Source organism: Sus scrofa, chromosome 1 (genome assembly GCF_054392235.1).
Source record: "Sus scrofa isolate SSC_HxYL_T2T_F1_AM1 chromosome 1, Sscrofa_HxYL_maternal_Yorkshire_Landrace_v2.0, whole genome shotgun sequence".
Taxonomy (NCBI): Eukaryota; Metazoa; Chordata; class Mammalia; order Artiodactyla; family Suidae; genus Sus; species Sus scrofa.
Genome location: NC_139383.1, coordinates 251,069,765 through 251,088,422, shown reverse-complemented (window position 1 = coordinate 251,088,422; position 18,658 = coordinate 251,069,765). Strand labels below are relative to the sequence as shown.

The 18,658-nt window shown below is 47.1% G+C and overlaps 1 protein-coding gene across 2 annotated transcripts in view; it reads left to right on the top strand.

The window, feature by feature from the left end:
* The window catches only part of GABBR2 (gamma-aminobutyric acid type B receptor subunit 2), a 390,041-nt gene that overhangs the window by 264,029 nt on the left and 107,354 nt on the right, over positions 1-18,658 (top strand). For both annotated transcript variants that reach the window (XM_084990752.1, XM_021066509.2), the window contains exon 8: positions 9,081-9,141. In XM_084990752.1, the coding sequence (XP_084846878.1) occupies positions 9,081-9,141 (61 nt within the window). The remainder of the gene's footprint in view (positions 1-9,080; positions 9,142-18,658) is intronic.

Genomic DNA, 18,658 nt, shown 5'->3' with positions numbered 1-18,658 from the left:
AGAGCACAGCCTAAATCTACCTCTTCAGACCCCTTGTTCATTGCTCTTTTCATTATTCTAAGTTGAAGGGGAAATGTGCTTATGCTTGCAGAGATCTTTGGCTCTTATTCAGGGAAAACTCTAAGCTGTCAGTAAAAATTAATCTATTCCAAGAGGGAGTAGTATTTTGTTGGTGATGATGTTGCTATTTCTGTCTGTTAAAAATGTGCCTCCTTATAACAGCCTTTCCAAAAAAAAGTTTTTAATAAAGTTTTCCTGTTATTAAAATAATGCACACTCATTAGAGGATATTGGAAAATATTGAAAAGTAAAAAGATGAAAAAGCTATAATCCAGGACCAACCAGTGTTGGTTGGGAGTAATTTATTACTTGGTGGGAGGAATTTTTACATAATAACTGTGAACATACTATTTATACGATTTTTATCCTGTCTTTTTTACTTACATATTATATTAGGATAAATAACAGTAGCTGCTGGAATAAAGATATCTCAGAATCTCAGCAAATTAACATAGTAAAAATGTATTTTTCTCTTATGCAAAGTCCAAAGTGGATGCTTCTGGTTGGTGGCCAGCCTCTCTGCATGATTATTCATGGACCCAGGCTCCTTCAACTCATGTCCCCACTGTTCCTTAGGCCTGTTCACTGAGAGATCCTTTGAATCTGGTTGTCAGGTGGGCAAGTTGAGGAGTGTGAAGGGTCTCGTGAGAGGTTTTCATGGGCCAGATCTGGCATGCCACAGGCCTATTCTGCCCACATTCCCCTGGCTCGAACTGTCACATGGCTACACCTAAGCATAAGGGTGGTTGGAAAACGCAGTCTAACCATGTGCCCAGGAGGAAAAGAAATGGATTTGGGGAACAACTAGCCAGTGTCTAACACAATCAGAATATCACTTTTTCCAATTTTTTGTATGTTTTGCAATATATGTTCAAGTCTGCATAACCTTGATCAAATCTCCCCTCATTTAAAACCCTTCGGTGGCTCCCCTTGCATTCAGAAATAAGTCTGGCATCCTCGATAAGCCTACAAGGTTCTGTGCAACATGGCATCTGTCCACCTTGCCCCCTCCACTCCATGTTCATCTTCCCCCCACTCACCACTTTCATCTCCACTGGAATTGTTACAGCTCCTCCAATTTCCCAATCTCTTTCCTGCCCTAGGACTTTTGTGCTTACGATTCCTCTTCCCGGGAAGCTCTCCCTTCACGCCCAGCTAACGCCTTCAAGTCTCAGTGCAAATTCCACCTCCCCAGAAAAGCACTCCTTGAGCCCCAGTCTAATTGGGGTCTTGTAGTTCTTTCTTGCAGAGAAAACTTATTATCGTCTGTAATTATATACTTATAAGTGTTCCGTTATGTTAATTATTATATTAATCTCTGTACCTCCCACCAGACTGCAAGCTGTATGCACTCAAGGACCATGTGGACTTTGTTCAGTCTCTATCGGTGCCTACCTGGCACGTTCCTGACACACGTTCGGTGCTCAACAGTGCTGATTGATTGAATGCATGTGTCATAATGTTTCATCATGTGTCTATCACAGTTTACCTTGCTGTTGCCCTATTTCTTGGATATTTCATTCGTTTCTTCTATGTTGCTCTTCTAAACAAGCTTGACTCTTGTCTCAGAACTGGACGGTGAGAGGGAGTTGGTCTTGCCTGTCTTGGGCCAGCCAGCTCTCTGCTCTTGGTTCCCCTCCTCTCCACTGCACACAACCCTGCTTAGACGACCACTTCCTTTGTGGCTGGTGACCACTTGAACCGTAGGGGCCATCCAATCATGGTCCCTCAGGAAGATGCCTCTCCGTTTACTGCCCACCAGCAGAAGGGCCACAGTGGGCAGGCCACACTTCCCATCCTGCCCCTCCTCTTAACTCCCTGCAAAGCAGCTGCTCCGAACTCAGTGGGTCCATCACACTTTCCTCAAGGCTTAGGCCTATCAGAAGCATTTTTCTGTAAGACAATAGTTTAAGTAGTATGCAAAACATGACTTGTCTCAGAGCCCAAGGGACATGCAGGGGAAAAAAAAAGTATTTTTCACCTTTTCAGAATGTGTGGGTCAATGTCCCCAATTGTTTGGTATTTCTCTTTTATGTCCTGTCATCCCTTGGGAAACTGAAGTCACTTTACTCCTCAAGCCCTCGTGATGCAGCTCTCTACTCTTTATGGAAAATCTGACCAGCAAGGTAGCCCCCAGATTTTCTCAAACTCCTCATTTTTCATTTGAGACTAGTGTTATCTGGGGAAAGGGCTGGCAGCAGAACAGTCCAAGGTGGGCTTGGATCCTCTGCACAGACAGTGATGAGCTGACCAGCCTCGCCCATCACTCTTCGGCTTCTGTCTCCTTAGAGACTTGGCTGCCGGTGTGACCCGTCAGGGCTGTTCTTGTTTCTCCACAGCCCAAATCAAACGCTCAGCTGAACATGCTTGCTCACACCTCCCAAAGACACACAGGACTGCCCAGAGACAAGAGCGTGGTTTGAGCCGTGTTAAGGACAGAGCCCCTTCCCTAAATGCACTGTGTCGGCAGAGACTCCATCTCTCTGCAGGCCCAGGGCTCCGTGAGATGAGGCTGAGCCAAGTGAGTCTTCCCTCTGTGTGGCCTCCAGCTCCGGCCCAACGTCAGATCATTTTTCAGGGCAGGGCATTCCTACCCTTTGCTGTGAAATCGAAAGAGACAAAAAATTTTTTTGCAATGTAGGACTTGACCTGAACAATTCATCAACTATTGTTAGAATACATTTCACTCATGCTTAGCAGTGAAACCTGAAGGATGAACAATGGAAACAGAATTAATTTTTCTAAGAGGAAGCCACTGAATCCTACTGACTGCTGAGTCCTTAGTGTACATTTTACCCTCCACTGATGTTTCCGGGGATTCCGAACTGGTGGGATTTTGCTAACTCAGATTACCTGGAGGATCAGACGAGTTAACCTTTCTGTGTGACAACTCTGGGTTATGCCTTTTTCATAATGGTCTCCTTTAATTCTCACAAATAATACTGAGAAGTCGATATTGTTCTTCCTGTTTTTTAAGTAGGAGAAAGGATGCTCAGAAACACTCAATGACTATCCAAGGTCACACTGATGGCAGATTTACTCTCGTTGGGCAATTGCAGAAACTTGAGGTTTTTTTCCATATGTTATCCTGTGCGTTCCGAAGATTCCTCCAAAAGAGAAAATGCAGCTTTATGGCTCCCAATTCCAACCTGAACTGTTGGTTTAGATCAGCTGTTATGAAACAGACTGCTCTCTTTGACATTAGCAACATCTCTTAAAGGGAAAAGAAAAATCCTTGTAAATTATCCAGTTGGGGTTTTACCTCCATTATTTTCTTTGCCTTCCAAATCAGCTCTGTGGTCATTCTTGTAAACTCCTTGGAAGTTCAACTCCATTATCAATCAGCATGCAGTCAAGAAAGTAGAAAGCACTTCAGGCCTTTCAGAAGGAGATTTAATACAGGGGTCGGGTTACACCTTTGTTGGAAGGGATGGAGGAGCAATTCAGGTAGGCACTGTCACCAGAGACACGTATTTACAGAAAACAACCAAGCCCCTTAGGCTGGATGAGCAGGAAGGGGAATGGTGTGGCCGTTTGCCCCTGACATGCCTGCAGTGCTTTCTGTTTCCTTGACTGCATAGTGATTGATAATGGATCCTAGCTTCCAAGGAGTTTATAAGTGACCACAAAGCAGATTGGGAATACAAATAAGATCATCAAGACCCATGCACACTGGCCTCTGAGGCTCCTGCTGCTGCTGTTTCTGCTATTGGGACCCCATCACTAGCCACTGAGCAGTCAGCCCAGAGCCCCCCTGCACATACTGACAGTGCAGAGCTGCTGGGGCCCATGGACACCTGCAGTCACTCAGCTCCTGCTGCTGCAACCAAAGCAGGAAAAAAAATAGCTTTTCCCTTATGCACACTTCTAATCCCCTGTGAATGCTTCTCATTAGCAGAGCCTAAATGGAAACCAGCTGGCAAGGGCTTCTGGGAAGTGTGGTTTCCAGGCTGTGGGCCCCTGCGACACAGAGGACATCGAAGAGTGAGTGTAGACTGTGAGCCAACACGCAGGGATCAGCCACCACCCCAGCCAGAGTTATCCACCTCCCCTGCTTTGGAATTTAATGCATCACATGGATTGGTCCCAAGTGCGTGTGATGATCCTTGGTTACAGGCCTGGGATATACATAAGGAATATGTATGTGGGGAGAAGAGCAAAAAATAATCCCTACTCAAGCTGGGATTTTCGAAACCAAAGCTGGCCTGGCTCCCTGGCTGAGATGCCAGGCCACAGCATAACTGAAGAGTCTGGTTGCCTAGGGGCCTCACTCGGAATCCATCACCTCTGTTCCCACTGCCTTAGCACTCTGGCTCCTTTCAGGCAGCAGAAAAGAGATCCTAACAATGACCTCTGATGGCAGGTGTCGTAGGTGGGGTTACTCGGGAAACAGACGCTGAGACAAAGGTTCACACACAGGAAGTTTATCAGGGAGGCTCTCAGGAGCCAAACTTGGAAGGGAGGACGCGGAGCAGGATAAGGCAGAGGGACGAGTTGAACTGGGGAAGCAGCAGCAGCCGCAGCCTCAGCCACCCCATGGGGACCTCTGGAGCCCATGGCCCTTCACAGCTGCCCTGAGGTGAGGCAAGGGGTTTCCAGCTACTGTGTCCTTTCACCTTGACCCCAGGCTGTCCTGTAGGTTGCCCCTAGGGAAGGTCGTGACCTTAAGTGGCACAGCTCCTCTTGTGTGCAAAGCAACCCACCAGCAGCCAAGATGCTGGAGAAAGAAGTGCGTCCCCCCGAAAGGAGCATCTGGTCGTACACCACAGGGCCCAGCACCCAGGATGGCAGGAGGAGAAGAGAGGCCTCTGCTACTCAGGCCACAGTGCTCAGCCACCTTGGCGATGCACCCTGAGCGGGTCACCACCTTACCCTAAGCTGCTGTCACCTCAGCTGGATTACCGGTGCCTGAGCCTCTGGTGTCTCTGTTTCCATTTTCTCTCAACAGTCAGAGCCATCAGCTCAGATCTTAAATCAGATCGTATTACTGCCTTGCTTAACCTCCGCTGACCCCAGGGCTCTTCCCTGCAATTAGCCTTCCCTCCAGGACCCCATCCAGGCCCCCAGGGCCCACCTACCTGCCGGCTCCCTCACTGCGCTCCCCCTGCCAGACTTTTCTATTCATTCCCACCTGGGGCCCTTTGTCCTGGCCTTTCCCTTTCCCTGGAGTAGCCTTGCTTACGTGGTCACTTCTGCAGTGAGATCTTTCCTCGCCACACGGTGAACTCACTCCCCTTACCCAGGCACTCCCTTTTGATTTTCCTCCCAGCACTCTTCACCAAAAACCATCTTATTCAGGGAGTTCCCATCATGGCACAGCAGAAAAGAATCCAACTGGGCACCATGAGGTTGCGGGTTCAGTCCCTGGCCTTGCTCAGTGGGTTAAGGTTCCAGCCTTGCTGTGAGCTGCGGTGTAGGTCACAGACTCGGCTCGGATCTGGCAGTGCTGTGGCTGTGGGGTGGGTCGGTGGCTGCAGCTCCGATGAGACCCCTAGCCTGGGAACCTCCGTATGCCACGATGCGGCCCTAAAAAAAAGGACAAAAAGACAAACAAACAAACAAACAAATGATCTTATTCATTTATTGGTGAACATGTTTTGCCTGTCTCTCCTAATAAAGCTCTTAAACTGAATCATTTTGTTGTACCGCAGAAATTATCACAACACTGAATCAACTGTACTTCAAGAAAACTTTAAAAAATGAAAAAAACATATATATAAAGCTCTCAGAGAGCTCTTTCTCAGGGCAGATAAATATCTGCGGAAGGTCCTGTGAGTTGGTCATCATGCTGACACGGAGGACCTCCATCAGGCAGAGTTTCATGTGTCACCTGATTGCCTTATGGGCTTCCTTACCCATGTCCAGTCTTATCAAGGTTGGCTTGGCTGGAACAGGGGTCCCATCCAGTCAGCCATGGTCAAGGTAGCCAAGGTGATGTCATTGGTCAAACCCAAAGAATGCTGTGGTCACAACCTCAGGAAAGAATTCGTGTTGCATCTTCCTCAGAAGGGGGCTTCACAGGAGTTCCCATCGTGGCTCAGTGGTTAACGAATCCAACTAGGAACCTTGAGGTTGTGGGTTCGATCCCTGGCCTTGCTCAGTGGGTCAAGGATCTGGTATTGCCGTGAGCAGTGGTGTAGGTTGCAGATGCAGCTTGGATCTGGCATTGCTGTGTCTGTGGCGTAGGCCTGTGGCTACAGCTCTGATTCGACCCCTGGCCTGGGAACCTCCATATGCCGCGGGATACGCCCAAGAAATGGCAAAAAGACAAAAAAAAAAAAAAAAAGAAGAAGAAGGGGGCTTCACAGAGCTTCACAGCTCCTCCCTGGCACAGACCCTCAGTTGAACATACATTGGCCCATGTGGTTTGGGAACTCGGTCACTTGGGAGCTGATGCTTCTGAGCAGTGAAGCCACTTTGGATTAGGGCCCAACAGTTTACCCCTTTGCCAGCTGAAATCATGTGATGTTGAAAAATCTCTTCCCAAAGGTTGGAAAGCTTCCTGGTGCTTGAAATCTTTTTTTATTTCAGCTCTCTGCTGTTAAATGTGTTTAAATAAAAATTAGTAGTGTCATTTATTGAGTATCTGTTAAAGACCAGGAGCTGTGCTGGGTCCCTAACTCAGATGTGCAGGAACTTGCCCAAGGGGACCCCCGAACCCAGGTTTGTGATACTCAGGCGCTGGCCTCCTTCCACTGCATTACCTGAAAAATTAAGGAGATAGGCGCTACTGTGAGTAAAAATAGTTACTGTGAGAAAAAATAAGACATGACAAGTCTTGCTTCAAAGATGGACTAATTAGTTTTATTTAAAAAGCAAAGGGGGAAAGAAAACAAAAAATAAAGGGAGATTCGTTCTCACTTCCACCCTCTAGTCCACTCCGGTGTTATTCCATCCAAACTTTGAATACCGTTCTATATACTTTTTAATTTAACTAGTACAGATTCTGCAGAATTTGTCCCCATTTTATATCTAGAAGTCTTTGGGGTGCATCAGAGCTTGGCCGGAGATGGGTGAATTAGTTAGATCTCCACCTGTGTCAAACAAAGAAATGTCCTGTGGACAATATCTACATCTTTTCCGCCCTTGCAAAATGGTCCATTTGCATAAAAGTGATCCTTTTGGAGAATGTTCTGTGTTTTTCAATCATCTCTAGAGATAAAATCACAGCTCCTGTCTCACCTTACATTGAAGTGTTTTCACACTCCAGGGAATTGCTTACTGTCACCTGAATATAGAATTTGGTGGGCGTTCGTTTCAAACTGATACTACTGGCAGCTATCTTCAGGATTTCAAAAAGGTGTCAAAGTGGCCTTAGGAGGTGTTTCTCATTCTGAGAACAGGTTGAGTAATTCTCTTTGTTCTGAAAGCCTAAGGCCCCGAGACTTTGGGTTTCCACTCAGGGAAGACACGTACTTTCTGACGCTCTCTCTCAAGAATTGAGCAGGATTTGTGGTTTTGTCTGTGCTGTTACTTGATGATGCAAGATGTATGCATAAAGCAGTGTTTTGTTTGTTTGTTTTTGCCTTTTTTAGGGCTGCACCTACGGCATATGGAAGTTCTCAGGCTAGGGGTCAAATCGGAGCTGAAGCTGCCTGCCTACACCACAGCTCACAGCAACACCAGATCCCAGATCCTTAACCCATTTAGTGAGGTCAGGGATCAAACCCACATCCTCATGGATCCTAGTCAGATTCGTTTCTACCGAGTCGTGACGGGAATTCCTAAAGCGGTGTACCTTAAGATGATTTCTTCTCCTACTTTCACATTAATGGAAAGAAAAGAAGAAATTTATTTCTGAATCAGAAACAATATGCTGTAGTGAAATTGCACAGACATTAAAATCAAACTGGGATCTGACTCAGCAGCCTCACTTACAATGACCTTGGCATAACCTCCTTCAACCTCAGTTTTTTGATACGTAAAATCAGGATCACTCCCCTTTCCACTCAAGCTTGTCATAAAGATTCATTGGTATAATGTGTGTCAATTTCCTTGCATGGGAGTTCCCATCGTGGCTCAGCAGAAATGAACCTGACTAGTATCTGTGAGGACGCAGGTTCAATCCCTGGCCTCGCTCAGTGGGTTAAGGACCCACCGTTGCTATGAGCTGTGGTGTAGGTCACAGATGCAGCTTGGATCTGGCGTTGCTGTGGCTCTGGCGTAGGCCAGCAGCTATAGCTCCGATTAGACCCCTAGCCTGGGAATCTCTATATGCCTCGAGTACAGCCCTAAGGGGACAAAAAATAAAAAATAAATAAAATTTCCTTGCATAAATTTTAGGTGGACCATAAATAGGCAAGGAGAGACCACACCCTCTTTACGTTCCTGGTTTATTTAGCCCAGCATATGGAATCTGAGTATCAGCCAAGAAGGCCCGTGCAACAGATGACACTGTCTTTAACCCCCAGGGTTCCTAATGAGGGGTTTTCAGCTGCCTGTGACATGAGTCAGGTCTCACTGGCTCAAGAAGCTTAATTTTGTACTGCCCCATAGCCCAGTTATAATTAGGGCCGATGTCACCACCCAGGAAAAAACTTAAACATTTTCTGTCCGTAAAAAGAAATACGAGCGGACCTCTAGCCCCCTTCGGTTCCTGCAGCCACACGGCCTCAGCAAAACCTAGCATCTTTATGGGCAGAGCACGAGAGCAGGGCCAGGGCCAGGCTCCAAGGGCTTCCTCTCTTCCTCCATCTTCCAACACCCTGGAAGACCTTATCCTGAGATACCACAGGGCACATGGGTATTTAATAAATAGTCATGATGATAATGATGATACATATTTCGGCTTTAGTTTATACGTGTTGGTCCCATTATTGATTTTTATGCTCCTTAAATTAAAGTCACAACCAGTTTTAAAACAATTAGTTTAATTTCGCATCTGTGGCCCAGCGGGAGTCTATTCTTACTCCAATAGTAATAATTGCATTGTACAATTAATGACTTTCAGTTGAGATGAGTAGTGTGTGGGCTAATATGGCATTTCTTCTTTGTCCTTGTTTGTTTTGTTTTGCTTTTAGGGTCAAGTTGTATTCCGGAACGGGGAGAGAATGGGGACCATCAAATTTACTCAATTTCAAGGTAGGCCTTTGGATACTTATTCTTTCTAGTTGGCAAATTCTGAATTCAGGGATCTTGTGTTTGTGCAATAAAATACATCAAAAGGAATGAGAGTACGATGTTCCAGATAAGAGAAAGCAGACTCAACAGAAGACACTTCTCTGTGAAAACATTAGTTTCAACTTATTTAGACTATTTTTTCTCAACTGCGTTGTTTCTCAGGCCTATTCAGTCTTTCCACATGACTCAAGCTTATGAAAGTATGGGGAGTGGCAATTAAGTCGGTGCCAATATTCAGAGCAATCTTGCATTGTTTTAGTTTTTAATTATAGAAATTTTCAAACAGACTCTGAAGCTGAGAGAATAGCATAGTGAACCCCGTGTACCCATCACCCAGCTTCAACTGTTTTCACCATTTTGCCAGTCTCGATTTATCTTGTCACACCCCATCCCCAACTGTCCCCCCTCTTTTTTTTTTTTTTTTTTTTTTTTTTTGTCTTTTTGCCATTTCCTGGGCCGCTCCTGTGGCATATGGTGGTTCCCAGTCTAGGGGTCGAATCGGAACTATAGCCGCCGGCCTACACCACAGCCACAGCAACACGGGATCTGAGCCACATCTGTGACCTACACCACAGCTCACGGCAAGGCCGTATCCTTAACCCACTGAGCAAGGCCAGGGGTCGAACCCGCAACCTCATGGTTCCTAGTCGGATTCGTTAACCACTGAGCCACGACGGGAACTCCTGTCCCCCCTTTTTGCTGTAATGTTTTAAAGCTGCTCCCAGACGTTATCTCATTTCAGTCTATGAATACTGGAGTATGCATTTCTGCTAGATAAGGACTTTTTAAAAAAAACATAACAACAATACTATTATCACACCCAGCATTTAACAAGTTGTAATATGTTTTATTCCCTGTCTGTGTTGATCCTCTAAGTATCTCAAAAATGACTACGTAGTTGGTTCATTAGGGAGTCCACACAAGGGCCACTCATTGCATCTGGTCGATGTGTCTCTTTATTCCCTTTGAATCTATAGTCATCCCACACACACTATTTACAGGCCATTTGTTTTTTGTTTTGTTTTGTTTTGTTTTAAGAAAACAGATCATTTGTCAGAGTTGGAAGGGACCTCATCAACCATTCAGACCCAGTTCCTTGTGGAATGAGGAGGAAACCGAGGCCCAGAGAGGGACAGTGACCTGTCAGAGCCTCAGGGCATCTGTGAGGAGCTGGGCTGGGTGTCCCACCAGGAGGAACCTCGGTTCAGCCCAGCGTGGTCCTTGTCAGGGTTGTTAGCCAGAACCATGAGACGGACCATTCATTAATGCAGTTTTTCAGCATCTAGATGTTTCTGGAAAAATCCAGATACAAGAGCTGTGCCTTCTGTGTCCACTCACTTTTAGCAGGTCCCTGAGTCATCCAGGGGAAAGCAAGAAATGAAATCGAGTTATTCAGATTCATTCAGACAAACCCCGACCGGTTCAGATCAGTCAGGAGAGGTGTGCTCCGGTACTGAGGCTCCACCATGCAGTCTCGTAGATTTACCCATTTATCTTCCCGTGGCAGGTAATTGAAACGCATGTCAGCTCTCTGGCGTGCACAAAAAGATGTAATTTTAGGCAAACGTAATTATTTTCCCATTTGTTAAGTCTTACTTCTTCATTGGCTGAACAAAGTAAGCATCTTGGCAAAGATACTTACTTTTTTTTTTTTTTTTTTTTTTTTGAGTGATTGCAACTAAATTCTCTTGTCACATTTCCAGTTCTCCAGTTATCTACTTCTAGGAGAATATTTTGTAAAATATTGATTGGCCAATCACAGCTACAAGTGCATGCCAATTTTATTGCCTTTTTTTCCTGAATGTTAGGATTAGACACCAACTCCAGTGACTGGTTTTAGGCATTAGTAAGGAAAGCAGTGTAGCAAACAGTAGTGCAAAGGTGGGTTTGAAGCACCAGTTGAGCTCAAGTCACTGTGGAACATTAAGCGAGTGACTTCACCTCTCTGAGCCTCGATGTTCTCATCTGTAAACTCGGGATGTGATCCTCCCTGCCTTCTCGGGATGTGGAAAGAACTAGATGAGATAACACGTGCATGTATTTCTCATTCAGCAAGAAGTAACAATTATAATTAGCATTGAGTCAAAAATGATGACACTTTCCTGGGGGCAAATCCACATTTTCTTGGTGTGTTGCAACCCCCGGGTGTCTTTTTGTCTGCTTACCCCTTACAGCTGCTCCCAGCGCTTAATGACATGTAGGGGGTCATGTGGGGCAGGGCCTTCAAGATGATCTTGTCCCACAACTTCATGGTGTAAATGGGGAAACCGAGTCCCAGGGAAGGGAGGTGTTCCCCCCAAAGACACCCAGCTGGCTGGTGGCAGAGCAAGGCCTGGACTTTGACGTCCCCTGGTGGCAGCTTCCGCGTGCTCACATGCACCCCGTGCCCAAGTGTCCTCCCTGTGCCACCTTTGCGTCTAGCTTTTGTTGACTCTCAGGGCTGGGCCCCTCAGATACTCCTGTTTACATTTTTTTAAAACAGATATTGATCCTTTCGGCAGAGGGATGCTGTGCTGGGGGCATGTTCACATCAGCACACCAGTTAGTTTACCAGATTCATAGAGTCTCAGAGGTGTCTGGCTGCCAGGATAGGGGGCACTGAATTACTGAGGAGGCTGTCCAAGCTGAAAGGGCTCCTGATTGTCATCCTATTTCAGAAGGGAAACTGAGGCTCAGACATGGGAAAGGACTTGCTGTAGGACAGTAAGTTCATTCTTTCTTTTCTCTGTGCTCATGGTTCCCTGCTGGTCCAGACTCTGTCTTCTGGGACCTTCCAGGAATTTGCCCAGATGATGCTGTCCCTCATCTTGGGGTTACTAGATCCTAAATTGCCTCATGCCATTGACCTCGCAAAAGACTTCTAAGAGGGAGTCACCAGGCTGTTTTCTGCCATGCCCTCTGTCTCCCTCTCTGTTTCTCTCGCCCTCGCTCCTTGCCCTCTTTTGAGAGGGAACAGTGGAAGAGCAGAGCTGACCCACAAACAGCCAGCCCCAGCAGTGGGCTCCCTTTGCAGGGTCTGCTCCTGGGCTCACACCTGGGCGGTCTCAGTGCTCACTGGCAGGATCTTGGAAATTGGCCCATCCCACCCTCCCTCTGAAGACCTTGAAAGATGCTTTTTTGGCTTCTCATTTGCAGAGTTCCTGGTGCCTTCTAAACCCTTTTATCTGTAGTAGAGGAGGCATTTTGCAAGAGGCTCTATTAGCTTCTTTGCAGAACTAAAATACAAATTAGTTGGAAATGGGAGGCAGTTTGGGGAAGAAGACTAAAGAAGCCAGGAATCCATGGTCCTGCTCCACTTTTTGATCCATATTTGTAGGATTGGTATCACAAGGGCCTGGCACACAGTAGGCCCCCGATGTACAAGCTTATTGAATTAATGTGAAGGCAAAAGACCTGGATTCAAGCCCTTGCTCTGAAGTTTACCAGCAGTGGGATCCTGAGCAAGTCACTTTATCTCCCTAAGCCTCAGTTTCCTCCTCGGGAAAACGGGATGACACTAATGCCAGCCCTGCCTGTCTCTCCTGAAGCTGGTGTGAGAGCCAAGTGAGAGTTTGTTCTATTAACCCTCAGGTCCCGAGATGCTAGCCACATGCTGTCTAGCTCCGGGCTGGCTCTTGGTAAATGTTTACTGAACTGGTGAGTGACAGAGCTTGTGGAAGTTTGAGCGCGTGCTCATTTCCTTGTGGTTTCCAGCGACTTGAGTCAGGGCAGAATACCTGGCAAACAGCAGTTCATCTGTTTGACAACAGAAACGTGGACTGAAGCTACTTCACATTGGTGGCCATTGTTGTTCTAGGCTGGAGAAACAACCCGTTTTGCAAATTTAAGAGTGCTGGGTAGACAGAACTACTCTAAGAGAGTGTGGCAGGGCTAGTGCCATGGTCCCTCTTGAGGCTGAGACATTTTGAATCCAGAGGGGGTCTCAGAGCCCAAATCATGACCTTCCGCTCTCCCAGCTTCCCTCCATTTACTCAATTTTCAAGGCTTCCCAGAGCCTGTGCCTCACAACAAGCCCCTATAAAATGGGAACCGGAGTTCCCGTCATGGCGCAGTGGAAATGAACCCGACTAGGAACCATGAGGTCACGGGTTCGATCCCTGGGCTCATTCAGTGGGTTAAGGATCTGGCATTGCCATGCACTGTGGTGTAGGTCACAGACACGGCTCGGACCCCGCATTACTGTGGCTGTGGCGTAGGGTAGGTGTGGATGCCGTCCGCTTCCCCCATCCATGATTCCAAACAAGCATCTTATTAAGAGTGTCTGCACAGAGAGCAGGATGGATATTCAGGGGGTTGATGCTTCCAGGGCAGCTCTCAGTTTGGTCTCCTCTGTCTCCAGAGGTCCCCATGGGGTTGAGCCTCAGTTGGCCTCTCAGAAACCGGTGCATTAAGGCACCTTGCCCTGGCTCCCTTCCCTTCCCTGTCTGCCGCCTCTCTCCCCCATCAGTGGGTTCGAGAGTCACCGCCCAGATAAAGTGCATGCATTCTTACTCTCCTCTCAGGCACCATTCTGAGGAAGCCCCGTGGTGGTAGGTAAGGCAGGTAGTAGCAGCCCCTCAGCCCCACACTTTGGGTGCAGCGGGCACCCAACTGCCTCTCTCAACTTCAAGTTCGGTACCCCTCCCCCATGCCATCACTGACTTCCACCAAACCACACGTAGATGAGCATGAATACTAGGGAATTGGCTTTTTTTTCCCCCAAGAGAAAAAAGAACGCATGTTACTAACGAAGTCTAAACATGGCTCAGAATTTGCAGCAGGGAAGGAAGTTGAGTGAAGCCATGATTAGAGCCTTGTTTCTGCTGTTCTTGGTGAAATCTCAGCATCTGCTGCTCTAACTCACCATCCCTGCCTTCATTAGGCCTGTTTGTAAGAATCTCAGTGAATGATAATCTGCTTGAATTTCCCCCTGCTTCTGTGCAGCATAAAGGACTCAGACTTTGGAGTTCTATACTTTAGCACCTGATTTGAAGGGATGGGGTCTCCCACCGCCCTCATAACATAGTTGTCATTCAGAAGGTACCTAGTGGAATGTAGGCTTGTCCTCCCCATTTGCAGACAGTAATTACCATTTGGTCTTCAGGGTAAGAGATACGGTTCTATTCAGGCACATTTCCTAAGCATCTGCCAGGCGCCTTTACCAAGTCCTCTGGGGAAGCCAAGTTGAATAAGATACAGTCCCTACCCCCACCTCAGGGGCTTCATAATCTCTCTGGCCAGGTGCCAGTGCCTATACAAGCTGGAAGATAATTTCCTACAACCTACTAGAAAACTTTCAGAGCTACTTGACTCCAGTTTGAGACTCTTAAGGCTGATTTTTAATATCCTTTTCCTTTTGTTAGGCATATATTGCGGCTGTCCTCACAAAGCCATGGCTCTAGAAAGGCCAGTTTGTAGTTAAGAGAGAAGACAGGAGCTCTCATCATGGCTCAGCAGTTAACAAGCCTGACTAGCATCCATGAGGACGTGGGTTCGATCCTTGGCCTCGCTCAGTGGGTTAAGGATCCGGCATTGCCATGAGCTCTGGTGTAGTTTGCAGACGCAGCTCGGATCTGGTGTTGCTGCAGCTCTGGCATAGGCTCCTGGCTACAGCTCCAATTGGACCCCTAGCCTGGGAACCTCCATATGCCATGGGTGCGGCCCTAAAAAGCAAAAAAAAAAAAAAAAAAGGGCGAAGACATAGTCCACTAAACTGCAGAATACACCACCAGGGCTGTGAGTCAGCAGGAATGGAAGGACACCCATGAATGTGGGCTCTTTCAGGCTGGATATCTGACCCTGACCTTGATACCTCCCAGCCTTCATGATCCAGGGCTTACCTTTCAGGGAGCTCAAGAAGGTGGCTTGGGAGACAGAATTATTTAGCAGATGTTATCTGTCATTGAACCATAGACTCTCCATGTCGAAGGGAACCCTGATTTTTCTTTATAGCCTTGCCTGTACTTGAATGCTTCCAGTGATGGGGAACTCCCCTCCTCTCATGTGGAAAGTATATGAGCTTTGAAGAAGACATGCCTGACCATTGCCAGCCAGGCACTGGGGCTTAATCACTCTGAAAGTACTGAAAGTACTCATTTCAGTACTTTTTGTTGTTGTTGTTAAACAGCTGCATCCATAGCAATATGGAAGTTCCTGGGCCTTCCTGCAGCACAGCCGCAACTTTTGCCACAGCTGGATCCTTTAACCTATTGCACCAGGCTGGGGATCAAACCTGCAGCCCGAGCCCCTTAGTCGGATTCTTAACCCACTGCACCACAGTAGGAACTTCTTCAACACTTATTATTTTGTTTATTTATTTCACTTTATTTTTTAGCACTCATTTTTAAATATAGTGAGATAAAAGGCGACTCTTTTCCTTGCTTGAGAGTGATAGTGAAAACCCAGCAACATGAGGCTATGAATGAGCCTGGCTCAGTGACTAGCACGGAAAAGTGATGTGACAACCACTGCCTTCTTTCTCCCTGCCGGGCCTTCTTTACAATCACCCCAGATTTACCCCCTTCAGAATTTGTTAAGCCAAGTACCTTCTTGCTTCCTCAGGACACACTTTGCCCTCCTCATTTCGTGGGAAATTGTTATTGGTCCATGAAAGCCCCTCCTGTTTGTTTTTTATATCTTTATTTCCCTCATTTATTCTCATACTCGACTTCCACCTCCCTCATGAGAGGCAAACATTCCAAGTGTTTAATATGCGTATTGTGTTTGTATGTGTCCTTGCAAAGTGTGCCTTGCTGTTTTGTGTACCTATTTTTGAACTTGCATCGATGCAACTGGATTATATCCCTTTTTCTGTTCTTTTTTCCCACTCAGCACTTTGTTTTTAGATGCCCCCACGTGGCCGTGTGTACCCCCAGGCCGTGGCTCTCGCTGCTCACTCCTCAGGGGCACATCCCTCCACTATCCCAGTGACAGCCACCCAGGTCGCTTGCAGCTCCCTGCCTCCACAGACAATGAGTGTCCTGGTGCATGTCCCCTATGAGCCCAAGTGGGCATTTCTTTAAGACAAATGCCCGTGAGCTGAATTGTTCAGTCGGAAGGTGTGTCAACCCTGAACAGTTCTGGCGTAAAATTTGCCAGGTGGCTCTTGGGAATGCCTGAAACCACCTGCACTCCTCCTGGCCCGAGGAGCCCCAGGTCCCTACCTCCCTCCCAGCAAACAATTGGTGTTTCCCAGCTCTCTCATTTTATTGTCAGTCTAAAAATATAAAGTAATATTATGTTGTGGTTTTCGATATCATTTCTCTGATTACTAATGAGTTTGGATGTTTCTTCTTGTGCATGTTAGCCATTTGTTAATTGTATGCTCTGATCCTTTGACCACTTTCATTTTAAGGGTATTGTCTTTTTCTTATTGATTTGCGAGAGTTTCTTACATAATTAGATTTCAGTCCCTTTTTTGGCTTTAGGCTTTGTAAACATCTCCATACAGTCACTTGTCTCTAAACTGAAAGTCCTTGGGGAACAGAAGTTCTTAATTTTGATGTGCTTTTTTTGTTTGTTTGTTTGGTCCTACATTTGAGCTTTTGAAGTTTCTCATCATCATTTCCTGGCATCTGCATGCCAGGCCCTGGCTGAGCACAGGGGATGCTGAGATCGGTAACACACAGCCCCTGTCCTCAGGGAGCCCCCGGTCCAGTGGCGAGCAGACAGACACAGGACCCCAGTGATTTCGATGCATGATAAGGGCATTCAGAGGAGAAGGACTTGGCCCCCCCTGGCAGATTCTAGGAAGGCTACCTGGGAGAGGCAGCATCCAAGATGAATTCTAAAGGACCGGTGGAAATTGGCCAAGAGGAAGAGGAAAGAGTTGTTCTAGGTGCAAATATTGTACTTGTGTGTGTTCTATGTCCTCTCTGGTACTCAGCTTTTGCCCCTGAGCCAATTGGTGTAAATCAGTGGACAAATCTACCCTTGGCGGGATTATTATGCCTCTGGGGCATTTAGCCAGTGTCCACCGAGCCTGTTAAAAATCCCAAAACAGCCGTCAATGCCATTGACTTATTTAAAATGTGGCAGTGGCATGTTGTTTAGAGACAGAGCTGAGTGTGGTGGAGGCCCTGGGCCAAGGGAGCACAGCACCTCTCTGCCTGGTGCTGCCGAAAGGTGCTTCACAGACCACCTCCCACCCCGTGTGAGGACAGTGACCCTCCAGGGTCTGTCCAGATTGGGGAGGGTGGATGGAGATGAGAGTGAACCTAAGGAATGGCTATCCAGCCTGAAAAAAAGCAGAATCAGGACTCAAAATCCCTGTGCCCCCAGCTCTGCTGCCAGGAGCAGCAGTCTTTGTGATGTGTGACCCCCAGGCAGAGGCAGGACCTGGAAGGGGAAGTGTCAGGGAGCCAATGTGAGCATCGAATGAGGGGACCCCTGAAAGCAGTTGGAGAATCATGGAACGAGAGCTGGAGGGCACAGAGAGTTCCCCCTCTAGCCCAGTTGTTTTGTCAAGACCCAGGCAAAGGATGATATTTCTGGGCTCCTTACTGGCAAAGCCAAGACTCATTCCAGGGCTCCTGTCCTCCAGCCAGAGCTCTTTCCTGTCCCTGAGTCTGGGATTTTGCTAGAGAGTCCTAGAATGGAGTAATTTGACAGGATCTTTGATGTTCATCAGCCAAGACTGTCTTTTGTTTTACACCTCCAAGTTTCACACTGTCCATGTGTTTGCAGCAATTAAACTTTAAAGGACACATATACTGCCCTCATTGCAGATCTAGAGCCGACTGAGGAAGAATGAACATTTGGGGCAAGGCGGGTAGGGCCCAGGAAGCAGGAGGGCGGAGACCCTACAGCTTGTTCTCCGCCCAGGGGTTGGGGTGCTAGAGGGAGGCGGGGTCACTCTGTGATTGCAGCAGTTCCCCAGCCAACTTGTGGAGGCTCTCGGGCCCACAGCCAGGGAGTATTTTCAGACTGGACTTTTTTTTTTGGCAGCCTAATTTTCACCAATAGGACTTATTTTCTTTATATTTCATCCAGATCCAAAGTTTAAAATAAACAATGCACTTTTTTAAGAGAACTCTTTTTTTGGTTTGTTTTTTGCAACCACAGCAGGGAACCAGTATTATTCTGCAGGAAAGGGGGGGCTCTCTGTTTCACAGTATTTTGAGCCTCTGAGAACAGAAAATGTCAGCATTGGAGGGTCCTTGGTCTAATCCACTGGATCTCAACCCTAGCTATGCATTAGTCAACTTAGGGAGCTTTTAAAAATGCTGCCCCCTCAACCTCCCAGGGGTTTTAATATAATGGGTCCACTCTGGGACCCAGGCATCTGAATTCTCCAGGTGACTCTAGTGCCTGGCCAGGACTGAGAATCACTGGGACCCTTGCAATGCAATTTGCCGTTGGAGAAACAGAGGCCCAGAGAACGATTGATCTGTTCAGGGTCACACAGTAAGTCAGTGGCAACCTACAGCAGGGACTCATGGGGCAGGGAGGCTGGCCTGTGACAGACCCAACTCGGCAGCCCCTCTCCCTCTGCTCTGTT